Genomic DNA, 22,688 nt, shown 5'->3' with positions numbered 1-22,688 from the left:
ACGAGCTACGAAATCTTTTTGGGCGAATTCAAGGAAGTTGGGAAACTCTGAAATGCAGCGAACCGAAACGAACGAATCTTCGCATGGCTCGAGACAGTCTTCACTATTAATTGGGTCGCGAAGTTCGAAAAGGGTTTTGTGCTTGTAGTTTCGATGCGAATAAATAACAGCGATTAACCTGATCTGCCTTGAACAAGCGGGTCTAGCAAACTTCTTAGGCGAAAGGAATTAAACGACCAGCTAACAATTAAAAAAATGTGAAAGGAAGAGATGGAACTACAAGATAGTAAAGAGAACAGATTCGGATACTAATTAGACCACGACAACTACTAGTTTCTACCACGACGACCGAATGCTAGAAAATACACCGAATAGATTTCTATTCAATTTTTTAAAGCACGCATTTAATATTCTTATTCTAAGATTTTTATGATAATTTCCTTTGACATATAAATACATAGTATTTATCGCAGTTTCATGGACATTTAGAAAAAATTTTATATTTGTAAATGATTTAGATACATTTTAGTGAATATATCGTAGAGTACTACAGTTCCACGATATAAATAGAAATTAGCGACATTTATAAAACTAGCGACCCAGAATCGACAGTCCTATATTATAGTTTTTTCAAACAGTATCATCTTCTCTCTATATGTAAATGAAAATGTTCCTTCTATCGATATATATTTTCTGATATCATTCTCTTCAATTCAATCAGATATTGATATCAATTAGCAGAGAAATTAAATGATCAACCAGCCTGGGGAAGATGATGAATAGGTCACTCTGGAATCTTTCAAAAACTGGGTAAACTTAATTAATACGTACAATTCAAAAAGTAGTAGGTGAAAGATTCTGGTATATCTGGGTTAAACGATCAGCAGAGTATGAAACGAGAAGGAAACGATCAGAGATGGCGACGAACGGTCTGGAAAGCGCCTAACCTACCCCATGTCTTGGCAGCTGAGCGTTTTTTTCTCTTTCTCGTAGGTGGTGTGCGGTAGGCCTGGCCAATTTTTGCGTCAACCGCGGCTGTAAACATTAGAAAGCCGGCTGCCAAGGCGTGTGTGAGCCACACGGGTTCATAGCCTGGCGAAAAAGAAGAAGAGAGAAAGAGATGCGAGGAGCCAACACACGGAGCGTGTGCGAGTCACGGGGCGAGAACTGGGCTCTGCCAGGACGCGCGCGTACGTACGGAAATTACGTGTTTCCCGACTGAGTCAGTGAGTTCGATGAAACCGAATGAAAGAAGAAGCGCGGACGGGCGCCAGTCTCGGCCCTCCTGCCAGCTGCCATCGATCGAAGCACGTCGATCAGCGGGCCACGTGTAACCGCTGCTGTCTTGCTTACTTTGTTTTGGGATCAGATCCTCTTGGGTTGTCGCTTGGTTCGATAACGAAACTAGGGAAATTTGGGTTTCCAGAAATTTTGAAAATCTTGCGATTCAAAGAGAGGGGTTGAAGAGGATTGGCTTCTTCTGGGGGAAGTTCACGGGATTGAAAGGTTTTCCAATTGCAAGATTTAGAGATACGAGATACTCTTCGGAAGTAGGAAATTATGAATTTTGCAAGTGATATGAATTTTATATATTAAATATTCACCTTGAAGTATTCAATCATTCCAAGGATTCGAGAACCACACCTTCTAAACTACGTGCGTAACCTCAAACATCCCTAATATCCTCTCACCCTAACGCTCTAGATCCCCGTTTGGAAACCTTGAAAATCTTTCAAGCATCTACCATCGATGGGCTGTTTCTCCTATCTCTACAACCAATCACTTCTATACTATTCATCGTAGAATCCGTTCTAGAATCCATGATGTAAGGCGTCGAGGTGGCCAGAGGGTATCGGGTTAAATTCATCGGATCATGGAACGCGAAACGACCGGATGCCTTGGACGTTGGACAAGATCGACTATTCTTGAAGAACGATCCTTGGAGCGGTCGCGAAAGTCTGCCAATCAGATCGTTATAGATCACCGGTACTCTTCCTACGAGTCTTTGTCCCCCTTGACACCGGTTGGAAAACAAGCCAGCGAAGAATGGGCTCGCGCGCGATACCCAGGCCCGCGCCATGAAAACAACCAGAGCCCCGTCGCTGCTTGTATGGGGGCCGTTGAAATTGGCAGAGCGTTCCAAGAAACTTTGAATCGAAGCCGAGAGTCGAGTGGACACTTTGAATGGACGGATGTGCGAGTGAATGAACGCGCCACGCTCGATTCAGACCACCACCCGCTTCTCTGTCTCTCCCTCCCCTGCTCCTCTCTTCCTCTAGGTTCTGCTCTATGAGATCAACGAGAACCGACACGTCGAGCCAATACTTCGTGGTGGAATCAAGAATGGCAATAACTATTGATGGTTTGGGAGAGGGTTTGGTGTTTGGTGTTCGATCAAGGATCTAAAACACATTTAGTTTGGGGGCAGAAACGGGTTTTAAGTTACACTGTTCCATACGTTTCAAGCACCTAACGTGTTTCTTGGGTGCAACATTACATCGCTTTCCGATGAAATAATCTATGTATTCTAAATAAAGAACGCACCCCTCATCGAACAAATACGAGCTAATAGCTCTTTGTACCAATATAATAGCAACTGCTAATAGCAGTAGAGCTGATTATTTTTTGAGTAGATTGTTTGCGATGGTTAAGCAGCTGCGATTATTTGTTACAAATAACTAACATACGATAAGACGCGATTCGTTCGTCTCTAAAACTGCCGATCGATTCGATTAATCAGCTACTCAAAGGTAAGAAAAGAAACGACTCTATCGATGATTCGAACGAGAGAGAACCGAACTAGATATATTTCTAGAAAATAGATTTCCCTGTTTGAAACTCTCATGGGGTTGAGAGTCTCGCCTTAATCGAATGAGTATAGTGGCGAACCCTTACCGTGGCTGGTGATAAAATTGGCGAGGTAGAGATCGAGTTCCCGGACGGAGACGTTGATGTGATAGGGGTTGACGCAGAGGCCCGGCTGAGCACATTCCGCAGTCTTCTCCAGCCGTTCCCCGTCCGTCGACTCCAACGGAATTGCCTTGAAGAGGATCACCATTACTAGGTCCAACCTCCATACCTGCGACATAACGACGACGACCAAGGGTTATCGACTGTAGCTGAATGCAGGAACTTCACCAGGGACCATATTCGATTTTCTCCGGTCCATGGTGGTTTTCATGCTCCTTTTACGATTTCATGCGAAATCGAACTCGTTGAAATTCGACAATTTCAACTACTTTTTCATTAGAAAATTGAAGTATTGAATGTTGAGTAAAATATGGTGCTACCAAGTATTTAAAAATATAATTGTAAATTAAATATATTATCAAATACAAAGTGTAATTAATAAATGATTAGTTAATTTTGTAGATTAAGCGTCGCCTTGCTTTATGCTCATCGAAAGAGTTTCGATAGCATACGGAACTTAAGCAGAAGTAAGTAGATTGGGAAGGGAATAGTCAGACGTACCTTATCGGCTTGACGCAGGCAGTCGATACGACGCATTTTACCCTTCTGGTCAGGATTACTCAGGACACACATTGCTGGCCTTTTCCCCGTGATACTCAGTACGAAGTCTTCCCTGTACTCCTGCGTGATATCCTTTCGTAACTTGCCTAAAAGCCGCGAGGCCCATTTCTGTTTTACTTCCAGCTTCTCGTTCTGTAATTCATAAAAATTTGTTTCCGTTCGAATACATCGTTCAACTTGCTGTTGTTAAAACATTTATATTATAAAATTTCTAACTTTCTATCTTTCAGAGACATAAATTCCTCAAAATTTACAACTTTAGTTCCTAAATACAAAAATTAGGTTTGTATTTCCATAAATTTACATATTGCATATATATATATATATATTGTTATATTAGCCAGTTTCCAGTTTACTAATTTTCTATCAACTTTACACCGACCGTAGTAAGTTAGCAAGGAAAATAGAAAGGACATGGCAGACAGACAGTCCCACTTCCGCTCCCATCTTTCATAAAGGAGAACAAAGATAACTGTCCGAGAGTCAACTGGCATTCGGACTCCTGGTAAACTCTCTGTCTGTCTTTTATGTTCAAAGCGTAAAAAGAAACGACTTTCTAGTATAGCACGCATCGTCGTAAACTGGTTACAGAAACCATATTCGAAAGGAGTTCCTCGTGTATATCGGTAAGTCGAGGCAGCTGTTGATCTGGAAAGTTCCGCCAGTTTACAAACTCCGTCCGATGGCTCGGGACCAAAGCAACGCTGACCTCAAACTATTCGTCGGAACGATATGCGGGAGCACGTCCCCATGTGTCCCCTTCTCCTCCACCCTTCTGATATCTTGACCTTCCTCGAGTTCCACACGACCCTCTCTGTCCTCGTCCTTCGCAATTTTAATTTAGCATCTTTCGATGGAAGGGACTTCATCGCCGTGCGTCACGATCTTTCGCAATTCAACACTTTTAGAATAATACAGGACCGATATTCTTCAAATTCCTAACATGACTACTCTTTCAAACTCTTTCTATTCGACGAATTTATAGTGAAGCTTGGTTTGGACTGCAGTTTCAATTCGGTAGACAAAGAATTACTAACTACGAATTATGTACAATCTGTGCATATTTTGCATTTGAAACGGTGCAACAGTAGTGAATAGGTAACGGTAACTTAAGTGCGTAGCTATAAATTATCCTAAAGCAAGGACTTGAAACAGTGGCAATCTTTTCTGTAATTTTTTATTCTAAACTTCACATACTCTGGTCATCGCATGCCTTTTGACAAAGCGAACCTTCGATGTTTCTACACAAATTCCAACATCGAAGGGCATCCCCTAAACCCAATCCAGACTCCTACATCATTTAATTTGTGTTCGTCAACGCGTAGAAACAAAGTTGCTCTTCAATTCCATTCAAGAACTTACTATCATCGTCGTATTAAAGTATGGCAATCTTTTTTAAATGAAATAAACATATAACATAAAAAGACGACAAATCCTTACGTAGCCATATTGAACGCTTACAAATCGTCTATTAGAACATTTCGAAATATCAACGATCACACGTTATAAGATTTCCCAGAAAATTTCCAAAGACAACGACTGCTGATTATCATAATATCGAGAATCGCGGAGTCAAAATTCCTTTTCATCCGACTGTTTTCATTTGAAAACAAACTAAAATTCCGCGCAATGTTCTCTCGGAAGGCGAAGACTCTCTCTGTTCGCGTATATCGGATAAAATTCCAAGCAGCGCTTACGCCTAGGGCAGGCTCGTTTTTCAGTCACCGTGGAAATCTCCGAACAAAGTTGGTCGCGTCGCGTTCGACTCGCAGGCGGGCACGCTCGTCGACCTGCCTCGGCTCCGCTTCTGTTATTCACCTCACGGCCACGGCCCCCGGTGGAATAGCAAATGCGCGCGGGTGCATAAGGTCCCTGAGAAATGCGTCGAAAGCACGCGGAATGCATCGACGCGACGACGACGTCGATCTATCCCGCCTAGCCCCTTTCTGCCACGCACGTGCGAGCTCCGATACTTTTGCGAGGAACAAGAAAACCGCTGCCGCGTTGCTGCGCGTCCTAACGCGCGCGCCGCCTCGTCCAAGTGCCTCAAAGGCCATCGACGATTCTTGGTAAAACCTCGACCTACGAGATTTTCCTCCAGACATTTCCAATGAAACCGAGATTTTGCTGGGAGATAGACTTTATACGGAATGATTACGCGATTTTGTTCCAAGGATGTTTCTTGGCTCGAGGTATCGTGTGAAAGCACGGGTTTTCTAAAGGTAAACGATGAATTTTGGGATTGGATAGATTGCAAGTTTCTTAAAATTTATTTTCTGTAATATCTGGAAACTATAATGAGGATTTATCCGAAAATTGGTATAACATAAAAATATAATTTATATATATATATATATATGTACACTCATATTCATCTGCCCTACGTTTTAATAATCTCTTTAAAATGAACAACTTGAGATAAACTTCATGGTCTAAATGGATCAGCGCTTGTGAATGATTTAGATAACATCGTTAGAAAAGAGTAAGCAAATACGATATATATTTTGGAAAAATTAAATGTTATAACGTAGTGTATTTTGAATCTATTCCGGTTCCCAAGGTAAAATATATAAAATTCGCGTTGCAGTCAGCCAATTCGAAATCAAGCCCATCGATAAGAGCACCGTTAATCCAAACGCTGATCGGAAGCCGATCTACATATACGTTAGAAACACGTCGGTCGTTTACGAACGACGAACATTTTCCAGCTCGTTGCGTCCTTAATACAGTCTAGGCGGTAGTGCGAGTAGTCGCGCGAGCGCGTTTTTCGCGCACGAGAAAATTTCAGGCACGTCCCGGAGAGTCTCGCGCACAGAAATGTCACGCGGACACGCAGGCCGGCTCAACTGTGGGAGAGACCTGGGCTGCGGTTACGGTGCATCCTGCATAAACCCGATCAAGTATGCCGAGTGTGAAGGAGGGCTGCGAACGCACCGGCCACGTATATCGTGACATGCGTATGTACACCTAGGCGCGGCAGTTTACCTCGTTCACGCCACCGATTTCTCGCGATGCTATTCCAGCCGTTCTTGACCAGCGTCGGTCGATACGTGCTCGACAATCCGTTTCTACCACGATTGTTTGAAAATTGGTTCGAAACAGAGTCGAGAGTATTTCGATCGAGTTTAACAGGAAATAAACGAGCCTCTCAGACAAACAGAAAAATCTTTTCAACGTTCAAGTTCAAGAAATATTACACCGAGAAGAGTTCTACCTCAAATATTCGTTGCTGCGAACGACTCTAATCTACTTAAGCAACGTGTTGATATGATCTTCTGGGATACGTAAGAAGCAATCTCTCCGATGCATTACCGCGTCGATCGCGATCGCCGTGGAATCCTTCGGGCTCGACGAGTCAGGTATTGAATAAAAGTCGTAAGTTTCTCCGCGTAAATAAATCTCGGAGAGGCGGTTCATTTTTATGCTCTTCTCTCTGTAGCACATTCACGTACGGCTCGTTCGATCCGGCCGGCCCTATCCAGCTTCGGCCGGAGCAATCGAATTCGTCTCACTTCGAGAGCCAACGAGCCCTCGTTACATTAGACTCAGTGAAATTGAACGTAAATACCGTGAAGAGAAGGACTGCCTCCAATTCTGACGGTTCGTCGCGTTTCGCATGATTATTCCAAACGGGACGACCGTCTTCGAATTCTCCCTCTTTGAAATTGAGGAAGCGTCGCAGGATAATTCGAGACAACTCGTTCTAAACCCATTCTTTCAGGATTTGCCCCTCTTTTTGGGAAACCCTTCGTTTCCGTGGACCGAAAGCTAGAAAATTCGTCGACTGAGCTATGCAACGGCAGATAATTCGTTGACTGAAGAATTTTTATTTCATTCGTTATCTGCAGTTAAATTAGCACGTAATGAATGGTTAACGAAATTCATAAGTTAGTCGCAAATGTGACTCAGATTCGATAATCAACAAAATATGCTCTAAATGCAAATCATAAATCCATCGATGTTCATCTACCGCTCGAATCGATAAAAATCGTGCCTGAAAGGTGTTCACAGCTTCTGGTTCCACGAAAGAAAAAAAATCGTGCGCAAGTCAGATTTTTCCAGGAGTTTCTCCGACGTAACAATAACAGCCTTGTAAGATATATCTATAGAAAGAGAAGAGAAGAGGGGAGGGGAGAAGGAAGAAAGGAAGAGATCCGAGGATTCACAAAAGCGGCAGCTATTTCGGGCACAAACATCCAGGGAATGCGAGGACGACATCGAAACGGAAGTGGCGTGCAGAGTGGCTTAAAAAGGGGGCCAGTCAGCCAGAGGTAATCCCGAGGAAGTAAGGGAGCTTCAATCGCAATATCAACGAGAAACAAAGCCCGTCCGAGTGAAGGAAAGAGGAAACGAAAGAACGCGAGTTTTCTACGAGGAGGTGGAGAGAGAACAGAAGTAGAAGAAGTTGGTCCACGCGATTGTTGGAACGCGGAAGAGCATCGATGCTCTCAGCCGTTTCTATTTCCGTTTTACGTCTCGTTGCGAGTTCTTCCATCCGCCCCCACGCGACCAGGCCCTCACGAAAGATCGGAGGAACAAAGCGGAAACAGGTTGCCGCTTTTTCCGGACCAACGCGCGATTTCCTTTCGTTTCACAGTTTCGTCCTTCCTCGCAATTTTTTCCTCTGTCACCGTGTCGATTGTCGTCAAATAGTTACTTTCACGATACGATGAGTATTATTAATCACTGATTGACTGATGATTTCGAGACGATTTAGCTTTTATAAGATGCGATCGATTACGAGGGTCCAAGATCGTACTGTGAGAATTTTAAAAGAAAATCTTTCAATTGTCCCCGACGCTTTTGCTTGCTTTGGCGAAGTATGATATGTGTTAAATTATATATTATTGAGGCGATAACTTTTACAGTTTACCAAGCAGCGAGTATATTTTTCGTGGTAATTTTTCAAGAATGACGGGACACTTTCACGGGACGGTTTAGAAAGATAATTTCGAGACTAAATCTTTGAACGTTTTATTAAGAAAAACGCAGGGCTGCTGGAAAATGTACGCCTGGTATCTAGAGGAACAGCAAGATACGGACGCAACAGCTGCCGGCGATTTATTTTGGATTTGCCGCGAGCTTTCGTGGCACGGTTCAAGCAGCGCGAATATATGACACGGTGTGACACGGCGCATACCTGCCGCGGACGCGAAAGAAGCCCACGCGTGTGTTATGCCTCGCCTTTTGCCCGACGTAATCACGACAGCAACTCGTGAAAATGGGATTCGCTTTGATCTCACTACACATAGTATCGCGATCGAATTGTTTAGCGTTGGAAGAGAATCATCTTAACAGAAAACGATTTTCATCTTACGACGAAAAAGGTGGCTTTCCGAGAAGCTTTTAATAGACTCGCAGTTTAAAAGAATTGATTGCCAATCGAGAGATTTTTAAAAGTGAAACTGATTAACCTCGCGTTCTCTCGAGCAAATTTTTCTCGAATTTCTAAAAAGATAGCGCTATAGTTCAGTGGCAAGGGAACATAATACAGACTTCATCAAACATAAATGACTTTAACGTTTGCAATTCCCTCTTATGAGTACAAATAAATAAAATGTCAAAAATTAACTCAAAGTAGAAAGAAATGGTGGATACTAAATGTATCGACGAGTTGCTATGAAAATCGACACGTTTGGTGGCTCGGAATAAATGATTCGTCAGAGCAATTCAATTGGTGATTCGTCAAAGACTCTTCTGTACAATCTAAACGTAGACGAAACGTGAAACCGACGTTTCACGAAGCTGAACATCATTCTGCAATTTCGTCGTTCTTTTTATTTCTCCCTCCCTCCCTCCCTCTTTCCCTCTCTCCCTCTCTCTTCTTTTTCAGAGCAGTGTTTCTTAATTTCATTGCCGGTACGTTCTTTTAAAATTCCACGTACATAATTACGAGAGCTCGTACGTGTGCCCGCTGCAGTAAGCGCATCCTCGAATTCGCGCACACCGAAATTACGTATTACGGTCGTACTTCTCGCGAATGAATTTAGCAAACGTACGCACGTTCCTGCATACCGGGTGACCTGAGATTAATCGACTTTCAATGAACCAACGATAAACACTTTTCTTCAAAGCTATTTCTAACGGGCATCTTTCCTATAAAAAAGAAGATTCCCCTTTTATTTTCAATTAACAAGTTTTCTACTCTATCCGATTCAAAATTAAGCCAGTAATCTAGGAGTTTCTGATAATATTACGAACTCTATCGCATTTTAACAATCGCTTTCATAATCCCCATTCATCTAATTACCATCCGCGCAATTCATCCAAACACTGCATCTACTCGCAAAGTAAGCTGAGAAGACAGCCAAAGTTGAATCCGGGAAATAAGGCGAACCGAGGAACCGGAGTAGGAAGTTCGCGACAGAAGTTTGCTAAAACCATCTCCTTATATCCTCCGTGTAATACATAATGCTTTACCCTGTTCCTCTGTAACAGCCTTTATCTCCTTTACCTTAACAATCCAAAAACGAATGGAAGAGCAACCCTGGGAAGTGCCTAAAAAGTTTTCAAAATTATGGATCGGGTGTTCCCTCTATCCAATCCTAAAATCATCCATTCGACCACATATCCATTTCGAAAAGTCAAGAACCACTTGCGATAACAAACACTAACAGCGTTACACCGGCGTCACCCTATATAAAACCCCCATGTGCATCATCCACCGTTAATGCATTCCCATGTGTGAGTGTGTCGACGGTGAGCGCGGCCCTCCCTCGGCGCCGCCGCCCCCAGAGAATCGTGGTAGGGGCTGACCCCCACTTCGAAAATGCCTGGGTGCCCTCGCTGTCGTGCCTCCACCACTCGTCCTGCCGTGCCCCCACTGCCGCCGCCACGACAGGCCCCCACCACCGCTGCCGCAGCAACTACGGCCGCGGAGGCTCACAGGCTATTTTCAAGCGCGGGAAATAAAGCGGAGGCTGCATTTTTAGCCTAACGGCCGACGGTCAGCTCGTTTTCGTCTTCCCATTCTCGCGAACACGGCCAGGGGATGAGAGGAGACAAGTACACGAAAGAGTGGAGGGGAATGAGTGAGAAGAACGAAAGGGATTGTCTCCTCGATGGGGTTAATTGGAGTTGTGTAATCGAGTGGGAGGGAGGATCGATGCTGCGAGAACGTTTCTTTATTTCCGATTAGGTTCTATTAGTTCGTCTTTTAGCGGAGTCTTGCTAGCTAAATGCGTTCTATCGTCTCTGCTCTAAGATATCTTTTTTAATTTCGCTAATTTAAGCGTTCGCTAGCTAATTTGTACCATTTGCTTTCATTTTTCTTTCAGTTTCAAGGTATGTGCAAGATGCGGTCTCTTATATAATTAGTACGTATAGCTTTAAATAAATGTATAACTGCAGGGAAAAAATTGTAAAAGTTCGCAGTCAAATGATACGTAAGGTATCCATCTTTGGATACGACAGACTGCAAACTTCTCAAATCGTTTTGGCATAATTATGATCTTGTAATCATAGATTTCTAAATTTGTAACTAGAACTATATAACTATATATACATACTGCATTACTCAATGAATACAAACAAACCAGATGCAAAAATCGAATGTAACGTATAATTACAGAGTAACGGACATATTTAATATCCCGAATCTATCTCAACAATAATCATCAAATACTTTGTCTAACTGCTTTCTAACGCAAGGCAATTGTACCTGGCGGTGGAATATAATCCGAACGAAGCCCTGGAAACAAGGCAGAGACAGTCGTTTAGAGGGGGAAGTTTCTGAACGAGCTAAGCCCTTTAACACGCGTTACGGTGTAATTTCACTGGGCAGAGAATCGCTCTAAACGATACTCCGCGGCAACGAGGACGCTGGTCTCGAAACTTTTCGACAGTGGTCGGGGTGCAGACGCCATCCTCCGTCGCCCCTTCAGCCACCAACGCCGCCGGAGGTGCGTTAAGGAACGAAAAATCAAGGAGGACGGCGCCAAAGCCGACGGAGCTTTAATATTTAGATTCAATTACGAGAAGAAAGAAGGCATCGTTATGCGGCAAATTGTCGCAGTCTGCTGGACCGCGAAACAGAGGGTGGGTGGCTCGGAGGTTGAGGGTAGACGGTGGAGAGAAAAAGAAAGCAAGGGCTGGCCGAGACGCGTTATATCGCGACGTAATGGACGCCTCGAGAGGCTTGCTCGCCTGGCCTGGCTACTTCGTAAAAGTTATTGTTATTAGAGGCATACAGACCGAGAGGATTCCTGTGTATTTGCCGATTTTTGCGGGCCACTTTCCTTATCTGCCACCTCTTTTAAAGTGGTAATTGGTAGAGCTGGTCTATGAAGTATTTTATGGGGCTTTTTTGCGCGAATAAGGGGAGTTTATTCAACTTCAGGTAAAGAATTCTTGATGTACGATGTGCTTCTACCAAAAAGGACAAATCTCCTATTTCTACTGTCAGCGAATTTTCGAGTTTTCACCAAGCCCTTCATGCACACGATGAAACGATGATACTCGGTAATAGACCTCTACGGCGTGCATAATTTTAAACACGTTTATCTCGAAAAGCCGTTTGCGCACGTTAATCCTTTTTTATCGGATTACATCACATATATAGATAGAGAATTCTATAAACATGGGGGTGAGTTTGAGAAGCTTGTCGGTGACATTGAATTTGTTCGATTTACCTTCGATTCGCGTGCATAAATTTCAAACAATTCACGAAATACGGATAAATCGGCAAAAATGACCATTGATCTCTCTTCGCAAATTACTCACATCTGCCCGTTCCATACAAGGGACACAAAACAAAGGATATAATGCAATTCCGAAAAAATCACAATTCCATCGAAATAAACTCAGTTCCGTATAATAAGAAATGATGGAAATTGAATCATGCAACTGGCTGCATTGGGATAATCAAACAAATCAGAATAACCCATGTTCCGGAAAAGACGTAGAACCTTCTCAGAGTCGTTGAGAGTCAAAACACCGTTTCCCTCGCGTATAAAGGAGATCGAAGATCCATCGGAACAAAGAGGGATCGCGAAAACAGAGCGGTTCGATGAATTTTTCGACCAGGTTGGAGCCGGTTGGCGCATGATCGCGAAAAGAAAAGCGCGTGTTCGGTCGAACCACGTGGCCAGACTGTGTTGGCGTACGCCGTACGCCAAATCAACAACGCTAGCCCCCTACATACGAATTACGGGTTTACGAATCTTTGGCAGCCGGCGAGGCGAGTTTAGGTCGGCCATGTGCACGCCACTTCCCGTGCCACGTGCTACCTCGTGCGATCTCTCCTTTCGAACGCGCTTGTACTTGGCTCCGGTGCTTTCTTCTTTTCGATGACATTGAAATTCTCTTCTGAACTGCATCATCGGATTTTCACGCAAACGTTTGATTTTGGAACTTCAGGTTGGAATTTTAGAAATCAAGATTTTGGATTTGGTGATGGCTTAAAAGACAGAATTTAGTAGAATTATTCGAGAACTACTGGGTCACGCGCGCTTTTGATTCACGATGGGAACGTGTCCCGAATCTGCACCAGAGCTTCTACGCTTACCGAAATGTCATGCATCATGGAATTGCGAAATGTTACTGTACTGAACGTGTCTTGATTTCAAATTAGTGTATTTTGTAAATTATTCGAAATTTTTTAAGGCAATAAATTGTACAATTCATTCGATTTATTTCCTCGCAAACATAAAATAATACCAATAATGTCAATAACGCAATTATTATTAGTATTACTAGAATGTTCCTCGAAGCAAAAGAATCATATCCATTTAAATCAACGTCTTCTATATGGAAACGCATATCTCTATCTCGACTAGCTGGTTCAAAGGGCTTAACTGTCGGGGTTAAATTCAGGCCACCCTCCCGGTAAGCGTAATCTATAGCGATTTCTCTCGCAGAGAACACCGACAGGCACCCTGAATGCACGTGTGCGCGAGTATCGATTCGGTTTTTCGGCCTCGGGCCTCGTTTCGAGCCGCTGTCGCGACTCTGTTCGCTGCGTGTTTACGCGCGCTTATCCTATCAAAATTGTGCACACGCGTTGTAACGTGTGTCACGGGAATTAAGCGGGCAAATGAGCCACTTTGCCATCAGGAAGCTCGTCCATTCCCGGCGAACTGAAAATGTTGCAAAATGATCGATTCGTTCCACGATGCGACAGACGTTTTACGCTCTTTTTCTAAAAAGAAATATTCGAGAAGTTCGTACATCTACGAAGTTAAGTAGTTGGATCTTTATACTGTGAAAGGCTGTTGCGAATCGTCATGGTTTTTTGAAGACGAAGAAAGTAGTTTGGTCAGGGAAGAAGGTGTGAAGGAGACTCCTCTAGACAATTGTCCACTCAGGCTCTTAAACTTCGTCCACTCGTAGTTAAAAAGAAAGATGTTTCTATCGCGAGAATCTCGGCCGAGATTTAAGGCTACGAGAAACTTTCTACCGCCACCGAGGGGAAGAAAAAGGTATTTCATTCAAGAAAACCTCTCAGAACTCTCATATTCCGTTTTACGAAATTACAACATCACACCGTACAGAAATGAAAGATCGACAAAGATTGTCTATCGACGGCACAAAAACTCTAACGACACGTGTATAGTCACACGATTGTGCGTATCACGATCTACGTAAACCGCATAAAAACATACAAACCACCCTCTCAAAATTTAGTATTCAAAACAGCAACCTCAGCCGTTCGCGATACACCGGAATATCCTCTGTACTCCAATCCGAAAAAATGGCAAAATTTCGAAAATAAAAACGGAATGAAAAAAGCTCGTTCGAGTTCCATAAATCGAGATACTGGAAGAAGCCGCGTCATAAATTACAAAACCGAAGGATCGAGACTCGGAGTGGTCGTATGCACATGTACGCGCGACGGGGAAAAAGCTCGAGTGTCCGTGGCTAGGAAAAGGGGTTAGCATAGAGGGATGGAGAGTTGGTCGGTGCGCGTCGATCGAGAATTTATGGGAAGCCCATAGGTGGGCCGCTTCCAAACGCTCGATGGCAATGGCTACACGCGCTTCATAGAAGAGGAAGGGAAGAGGAAGGGAAGAGGAGATGAGAGGAGAAAAAGAGAGAGGCTGGGATAGACTGGAATATATTTATTAATTTGGCATGCTTCCCGACCGTATAGCTGCTGGCCCCTTACGTTACTACGTTATGACGCGAACAAAGCGACTCCGCGATTTCTTTATAGGCAATTCCGGCCTCTGCATAGAGTGTTGTAAATATTACAACCCCTCCTACTACTCTTTCTATCTCAATATATGTATATATAAATCTGTATATACATACTAGGGTGCTCCAGGTTTTTGCGTAAAATAGTGACAGGATATGGTACGAGCAAAAATAAGAGAAAATATTGTATAAGAATACGTTCATAAATACTCGATTAACAACCTCGTTCATCTCTTACATCACCGTGACACATTTGGTAAAATAAAGGAAAATATTTATGGACGATGAGAATTGCGCGCCCAAATGTATAGAAATTTTATTTTCTTTCTTTATCTGAAATCAATTTCTATATAACATTTTGCATTATCTTCAATCGCGGAATATAACGGTAAAATGGAGCCAAAAAAGATAAAAGAAAGTAAAAATAAAAAAAGATCTGGGACACCCTATATGTATGATAACTACGTAGAGGATCGGGCATCCCGGGCCACCCCCAGTTTAACCCATCCTCCCCATTTGTTCAACCCCTGGGGCGCTTCATTCCGCGCGGCCTTTGAACTTACGCGAGACGACGAGGATTCCTCGAGACACCACCGCGAAATGCCGCGCTTAATTTGTTTGCAAGACCTCTTCTTTACAGGGAAACCGCCCCCAAACGAGGTTTGCGGTTCGGTTTGCGAAAAGCCATTTAGGAGAACGAGTCTCGAGGATAGGTTGATTTGATTTTGCCGAGGCTTTACTTTCTGATACGTTACTCGAGGTGAAACTTGCAGATGATACGCAGGTATTTTATACAATATTAGATTGCACTGTGGGGAACTTAAAGGAAATCTTCGGAGATAAAGTATATTGGAAGGTTTGTTGAGAAGTTTCCAAGAAATTCTTCATTCTGCGTTAGAAGAAACGACGAAGGAAATGTAAAGTAACTTTGGATATTACGAAGAAGATAAATTATTATTGCAGTCAATCTTCGTGCACGACGAAAATCAAAAGGGGTTAACAGATCAATTTAACAGTTAACAAATAAATACTCTCGGTTCGCTGTGTATTTGCCAAACGGAAGATGAAACAAGGTCATCCTCGATTTAAGAAGAAAACGTCAACTCTTTTCAATCATAAAAAAAGCTGGCGTCAAATAGAAGAATCATGCTCTCGGAAGAAATAATTTTCTCCAGGACAATTCCAAGAACTGATATGCAGGCCGTAAGAGGAACACGAACTCGCGACTTTTATAATCTGAGTACGGCTGCGAGACGACATTCCTCTGGTCGCATAATTCATTCGTTTTTCAGACACCGGCGTCAGTCTCCTTGGGGGATTGCTTCGATCTACTCGTTTATTTTCGCGGATATCTTTACGCCGTTGAATGGGAATACTACCGCGGACAGATTTATTTAGAACGAGGAGAACGCGTTTTCTCCCTCATGCCTCTTTCCACCCCCTTTTATTTATCGTTACCGCGACAATGGAAATGGCCAACAGTGTCCTCGGATTGTACTCTAATTTAATGGACATCCGTAGCAATAATATGAAGAAGCTACCGTAGGAAACACGAAAATGGCGCCCTGTAAATTCTGAAACGTGGACCGAACAACTTTCGCGTACAGATAAATGAACGATAATTGTGTTGTAATGGTAAGGCAGCGTTGTAAACTTCGATGAAAACTGAGTGTCCATTTTTCGATCGAACTGTTTTTGCTATTTTTTACAAAAGTTAACTAGGACTGGAATTAATCAATTTATAATTTTTCGTAAAATTACCATTTTTGGACGATAGTATGACTGTTGATAAGGTAACGATGAAGTGTTAATAGAAGTTAATAGAAATTTGAAAGATTTATACCTTAGATGTAAGTTCCGGTATGAAGCAAATATTTTTTGGAAGGAAAAGACACTCTTATGTGGTGTCGAATCTAATATTCCGTTAAAGTGGATTCTAAAATCGAAGAAAATCAAGGTGTGTCGATTAGGAGACACACGGAAAACGCGATATCGATTACGCCTCATTTAAAAGTAAAACTGTCGGAATTGGGCCAAAGTGGAGGCCTAACGAATCCAATCGACTTATCGAGCCGCGATGAATTTCACAGTTCTTTACCACCCTCCGAGCCTTAATTTGCTGCCCATTCCGTATACCCGACAGTCAGTTCGCCAAATCAGATTGTTGGCTTGCGCGTCGACTTTTAAGTATCTCTTACTTGTTCGCAAAATTACTAAATGCTGTATTTGCTTCAAAAAAGGGCAAACGTTCAAAAAATATTTTTACTTGTGATTAAAGATATAGCAACATTAGCTAATACTAGTTGAGAATTAAACAACTCGGGTGAAAGTACTCCATGAATTACACAACAATCGTTGTTCTCAACAAGATACTACGTGAAAGCAAAATTTATTCCCAGCCTTCTCCATCGCCAAACACCAACCTCAACAGCTTTAAAAAGTCCTTAGTACCCAAAGAATAACTCTTGGCCTATGCAACAGCTCTATCTAGAATTACACCGAACCAGAAGCCGAGGAATGTTGTCAAATCAATGTTTATTTTGAAAATCCTCCAGCATCAAAAGAACATCCCCTCGGTATACAAAAGAGCACCATTGACCCCTGTGATCACAATGCGCGTGATTACATCGACCCGGAAGTGAAACGATACGGGGGCAGATTCGCGGCTATAAAACCGCCCGCACCCTGGAAACGCGTGGAGCGATTGGACGTGGGATGACGTTAGTCGGGGAGGCGAGGCCGTTGCGAAAATTTTATTGCCATTGTTTCCGGCGTCTCAGGCCGGCGTTCCTTCGAGAATATTCGCGCGAAAGGGTTCCCTCCTCTCTCACAAACGTACGCGATATGCTTTGCCGGCAATAAAACGCGAACCGTGGAGCGGATGGAAAGGGGAGAGAAACGCGGAAGTGGATTATTTCGCGTCTCAACGATATGCCTGCCGTCAGGACGCCTCGAGCCAAGGGTTCGTCTTCTCGACGATCGTTTGTCTTCACAGCCTCCAGCCGAAAGGCCAGGCTACGTCCCGTAAAAAGTCTCACGCGCGATTAAACGCCGCTAGCTCCGACACCAGGGGGTCGAAACCAAGCACAGAAGAGAGGGTCGATGTAGTTTTATTTTCTTCAACACGCTGAGAGCGCGAAATGAAGGAAACGACTGCGTTTGTTTGAGATAATCGAACACTTGAAGTGATAAACGACGTAAGTGTAAGTGTAAGTAATCAGACACGAAGATTGTTAGTATAAAGGAGAAATACAATTCGTTTAATCCGCTCGCCGCGACAGATCGACTTGTCACTCGAATTGATAATCTCTTTCGAATATAATAATTTCTTTCTTTAAAGATCATTTATATTTTATATTCGTGTGTATCGTTCCGTCTTTCAGAAAAAAATGATATTTAAATTTGTAATGACTAAAAAAAATATAGTAAAAGGAAGCTGCCGGAGAATCAGCTTGACGACACGAAAATTCCGCGTGTCCTGTCCCGCATCGCGCCATTTATTTATTCATCGATTCGCGGCAGCAGTCGATGTGCATCGACCTCATTAAGCCCCTCTTCTCTCTGTCCCGCCACCGCTTGCAAGCCGGCGTCCCAAAATCAACATGAAAAGAAAGAGGGGCTCGAAAAAGAGAAGAGGCGGTCGAGGAAGCGGATAATCCCTGGTGCCGCGGGTGCGTCGATATAATTAATAACCCGAAAGCCGAAACACATAATCCAACATTAACAAGCAGCGGAAAACAGGCTCACACCCCCGTGTCGCGGGTGTAGAGGTCGGCGCACGCTTGTGTATCGAGCCCCAGCCCCCCAACGTAAACTGGAATACACCTCCTCGTGACGAGGAGGTGCGAGGTGCATCGTGATGCGATAGCCCGCTTGAGCTCGTTAGATGAATGGGGCCGACACACATACCGAACAACACTGAGCTAACCGACACGACCAACCAGAGAAGGGGTTGGGAGAGGATAGTTGCCAGAGCGAGAAGGACGGCCAGATATCGAGAACTGTCGAAAAGAGGAGAGAGACGTCCAGAGAGGGACAAAGAGGTAGCGACACGGGAACAAAGGGGAAGGGTTCATAGGTGGGTAGGATAGGCAAAGAGAGAACGAGAGAGGAAGAGGGAAAGGTATAGAACACAGAACACGAGGGTGGTTGGTGGTTGGGCCGAAGGGCAGACGGAGGATGGGAGTGGAGAGTAGAGGACGGCCCGCTAGTTTGCATAAATTTAGGAAATACAGGGTAGAAAATCGATATCCGCATAGAGATTATAGATGGTGGTTGGTAGGCGCCGCGTAGCCGCAGCCTCCGTCGCGACGGCGTATGCGCTACATGTCTACGCTCTCTGCCGACTACCCTCGTTCCACCCTCTCCCGACTGCACACCCCTTCTCACTCTATCTCTCTTTCTCTTGCCCGATTCCGTCTCGCCCTAACCATCCTGGCCATGCCCCTATATCCCAACCCTTTCTATCTTCCTCCGTCTTTCTCTGTTTTCCCCCGATCTATCTCCATCCCGCTTTCTCTCCGGCTACCCGAAAAGCTCGTGTGTACCCGTGTACTAGGATACTTCTTGCGGGTGTTGGTAGTGCACTCTCCGCACCCCCGCACATTTTGCACCCACCAACCCCTCTTCATCCCTCTGCCGCCCTGTTCTCGCGTGATAGCGCGACTCGTACACGTTCTCCGCGTCCTACAATATCTCTGTCCCGGTCTACCCACGAATCTTCCATCTTTTCCACCCCGTTCGAAGTCCCGCACCCTCTCTGACTCTTCGTCCTCTCGTCCCCTCCGCCCTCTTCTCTTTTCCTCGTCTCTCTGTTTCTCGGACTCTCGATGCCACGTTTTGTCTCCTCGTTCCCGGCTAGCCGTCTCCGTCTCTCCGGATTCTCTCTCACAATCCCAACTCCCCCAGCCACCCGTAGTTTCTCGCTCTTCCTCCCGTCCCCAGAATTGAAGTAGTCGATATCGTCCTGCGGCCTGTCTCGAAATTAAGAGAAAACGACGGACTCGGACCCTGCTCCGCAGCCCCCTACCCTTGACGGTCCAAGAATTTTTCTTGCTTCCTTTTTTCGCTCTTCGAACGCTTCTTCTCTGACAATTTCCACCACCCCATCATTCGTATTCCTTTTTTCCTCTTTCTCCTCCCTTTTTCTCCTTTTTACTCGGTTTTTCGGTAGCAGGGTGTACCATATCGCCCAGTCGTCGGACTAGGAAGAAAGAGCGAGCTTCTATGCCTTTCCTCGTCCATTCTGCTAGTCCTTCGTGGTCGACGAATTTTTTCTTTTTTTTTTTTAGGTAGCCCCCAAGGGAATCAAGGGGAGAGGATGTGTTTTTTCGAGGGCACTCGCCGTCGAACGAGACCTTTCACCGAAGGGGTTAATCGCGTATCGACGAGCCGCGATTATCGGTCGTTTCGGGGTACTCGGATACGTAAACAGTACGAGGTAAGCTTTCGTAATTCCAATAACTGTTCTCTGATATTTCTTCCGACCGAGTCTCGATTATTAATAGAATCTTTCTTTTTACAAAGGAGGCAGAGACGGACTACAGGTAAATTGCGGACTGTCGGGTGATTAATGCGGTATCGATAAAGGGGTTGAGGCGTGCAAACTTTTAATTGCAACGCTCAGAGACCTCGAAAGTCTTGATTTTCTCGAACAATGCGAAACTGCCTTACGTCACGCGATTCAATCCGATATAAGACATCCTTCTAAAGAATGGACATCGATCACGATTCTAACTGCGAATCGGCAAAGAATTTTTCTTATGATTTTACGCGCGGCTACAGGCTGAGATTTTAGCAACGAAACAAAACGAGGAGAATTGTTTTACATCGTGTTTAAAGTGTAATTCTGTACAATGTCCTTATCCCGCATACATGAGAAACAGCAGACTACGAATTACGGTTCTCAACTTTATACGATCGATTTTAAGATTGCGAACTACGTTTTTTTGTTTCACAGGATGAAGCACGGACTACAAATCCCCTTTTCCTAGAATTCGGACTACAAAGTAGCTATTTTCTATTTTACGCGAGGCTTTGGACTATAAATTATGCCGTAGATAGGCAACCGACTGCAAATCCCCCTTTTCCTATCTAGATAACGCTCTCGACTACAAAGCACCTCTTCTTTATTTATGTCCCACCACTTAGACTGTTGATTAGACCGCAGCCAAACTTTAAATGAACTTCAAACTACGGATTTAACCAATTCAATCCTTCGCGTTACCGAAGTTTTTACGATACGATTGTCAATGATTACGGTATACTCTTATAGCGGCACTTTTCCAGATAGCAAGGATTTTGTTGCAAAGAATTTATTTATACATTGACAATTGTCTCTTAACTATTCTCTTTATCGATGAAAATGGTGCGAGAAATATAACAGTGATAGTGGGATACGAAGAATGAACCGTGAAGAATGAATTCTCCATCAAACCGTATAAAATTTTCAAGTCGAAATTTCTTAATAAACAGATACTTGAAAATTCTCAATCTTTATCGAAAACCACTTTGCCCAGAAATGTTAAAGAAGGGAGGAGGGAATGTTACAGAGACCTGCAAGGTCCCAAGATACCAAAGTTATTTTGCTCTGGCAGCTGCAATACTTAGATTGAAGTATAACGGATATATAGTCATCGTATTGAAGTAAAAGTTTCTTTATTTTTTCGCGATCGCCTCAACCGATTCGGAAAAATAACTCTAGGTTTAGTGACACAACCTCGGAAGTTCCAATTTATTCAACGATTACAAATGGCGTAAAGTATGTATGTAAATGGCGAGAAATATGTAGACTCAGAGAAAGTGTCCGAGAGTGGAACATGTTCCTGTTCGAATCGGTCCGCTTTCAAAGATCGCGATTAGAAAAGAGAAGAGTATACGAGAGAGAGAGAGAGGGGGGGGCGGGTGAGAGAGAGAGGAGGTCTCTCTTCTCTGGAAACGTCCATTCCAATTTTCCGCGGGGACGAGTGTCGCATGTCAACGAGTCATGCACGTCGTCGCTTTTTATCCGCGAACGCCATGAAATGTGTATCGCTTTTTTTCCCGGCTCTTTCTGGAAAGCATCTGCGTACGTGGCCTGTGTGTCGAGCGGCTTTCTACCAGCTCGAAAATTTCAGGTCGACGAATGTGTTGTCGCCCGATTACCGAGATCGATTCGTTCGTTCGGGAAAACGATACGAAAATGGATGAATCAAACGCGAGTTCGAACCAACTCCCAATCTTCTTTTTAGTCCTCCATCCTTTCCAACAGCGAACAGTAGTAACTTGCTATTGCTTTTCAAAGTTTGAATGTGACCTAAATCTAATCTGAACCTAACGCCAGATAATGTTTCTTGGAGGGATGCCGACACAACGATGCAGTGATAAAATAAAATAGTAAAATATACACGAGTAGGCTGTTGATATTTATGCGAATTCGAACTTTTTATAACCGTAAGTGAACAAATGAAACCTAAGCAGAAAATCTTATTTACCAAATATCGTGAAGAGTGCTATACTTTGGATATCACACTTTTGCATATTATGTGCATTCTGTGTACTTTAACGCTTTCAAATATCCCAGAATTGCATAAATATCTACAATCTGTATACGAATAACTTCCAAGTCACGTGGCACTACAAAGAATGAAGTAAGATATTCGAAAACATATATGTAAAATGTTTCGATAAAAAGTAACCGAAAGCCAAACAAGATTTAGAAACCCTAACCAACGATAAATTCGAATTGAAGAAGAAAGATCGTTGACAAAAGTTAATTAAAATGGCAAAGGAGAAACGAGCAGACTCGCAAACAGATATCGTCGATTATGGGTTCTGCGAATAGGGCCCTGTTCTACGCTCGGTCACAATTTCATAAAGCCCGTCTATATAATGGTACAGGGCTCGGCCGAGCCTGCAGGGCTTCGTGCGACGCAGATTAAATGTACTTCATGTAAAATTCAACGCGACCCGCGCGCGCCTACGGCTCCGAGGCACTTTCGTTTTTAAAAACTTCCACGCAGCGACCCCCGGGAAAAATTTGTATC

The 22,688-nt window shown here is 43.6% G+C and overlaps 1 protein-coding gene across 8 annotated transcripts in view; it reads right to left on the bottom strand.

The window, feature by feature from the left end:
* The window catches only part of LOC117237353 (nuclear factor 1 X-type-like), a 64,587-nt gene that overhangs the window by 28,983 nt on the left and 12,916 nt on the right, over positions 1-22,688 (bottom strand). For all 8 annotated transcript variants that reach the window (XM_033501200.1, XM_033501202.1, XM_033501203.1 and 5 more), the window contains 2 exons: positions 3,472-3,663; positions 2,896-3,079 (listed from right to left, as the gene is read on the bottom strand). In XM_033501200.1, the coding sequence (XP_033357091.1) occupies positions 2,896-3,079; positions 3,472-3,663 (376 nt within the window). The remainder of the gene's footprint in view (positions 1-2,895; positions 3,080-3,471; positions 3,664-22,688) is intronic.

The sequence above is a fragment of the Bombus vosnesenskii genome, unplaced genomic scaffold (assembly GCF_011952255.1).
Source record: "Bombus vosnesenskii isolate JDL3184/JDL3185 unplaced genomic scaffold, Bvos_JDL3184-5_v1.1 scf7180000013370, whole genome shotgun sequence".
NCBI classification, from domain to species: Eukaryota; Metazoa; Arthropoda; class Insecta; order Hymenoptera; family Apidae; genus Bombus; species Bombus vosnesenskii.
Note: the sequence above shows the minus strand (reverse complement) of the source record. Positions and strands in the feature narration are given on the sequence as shown.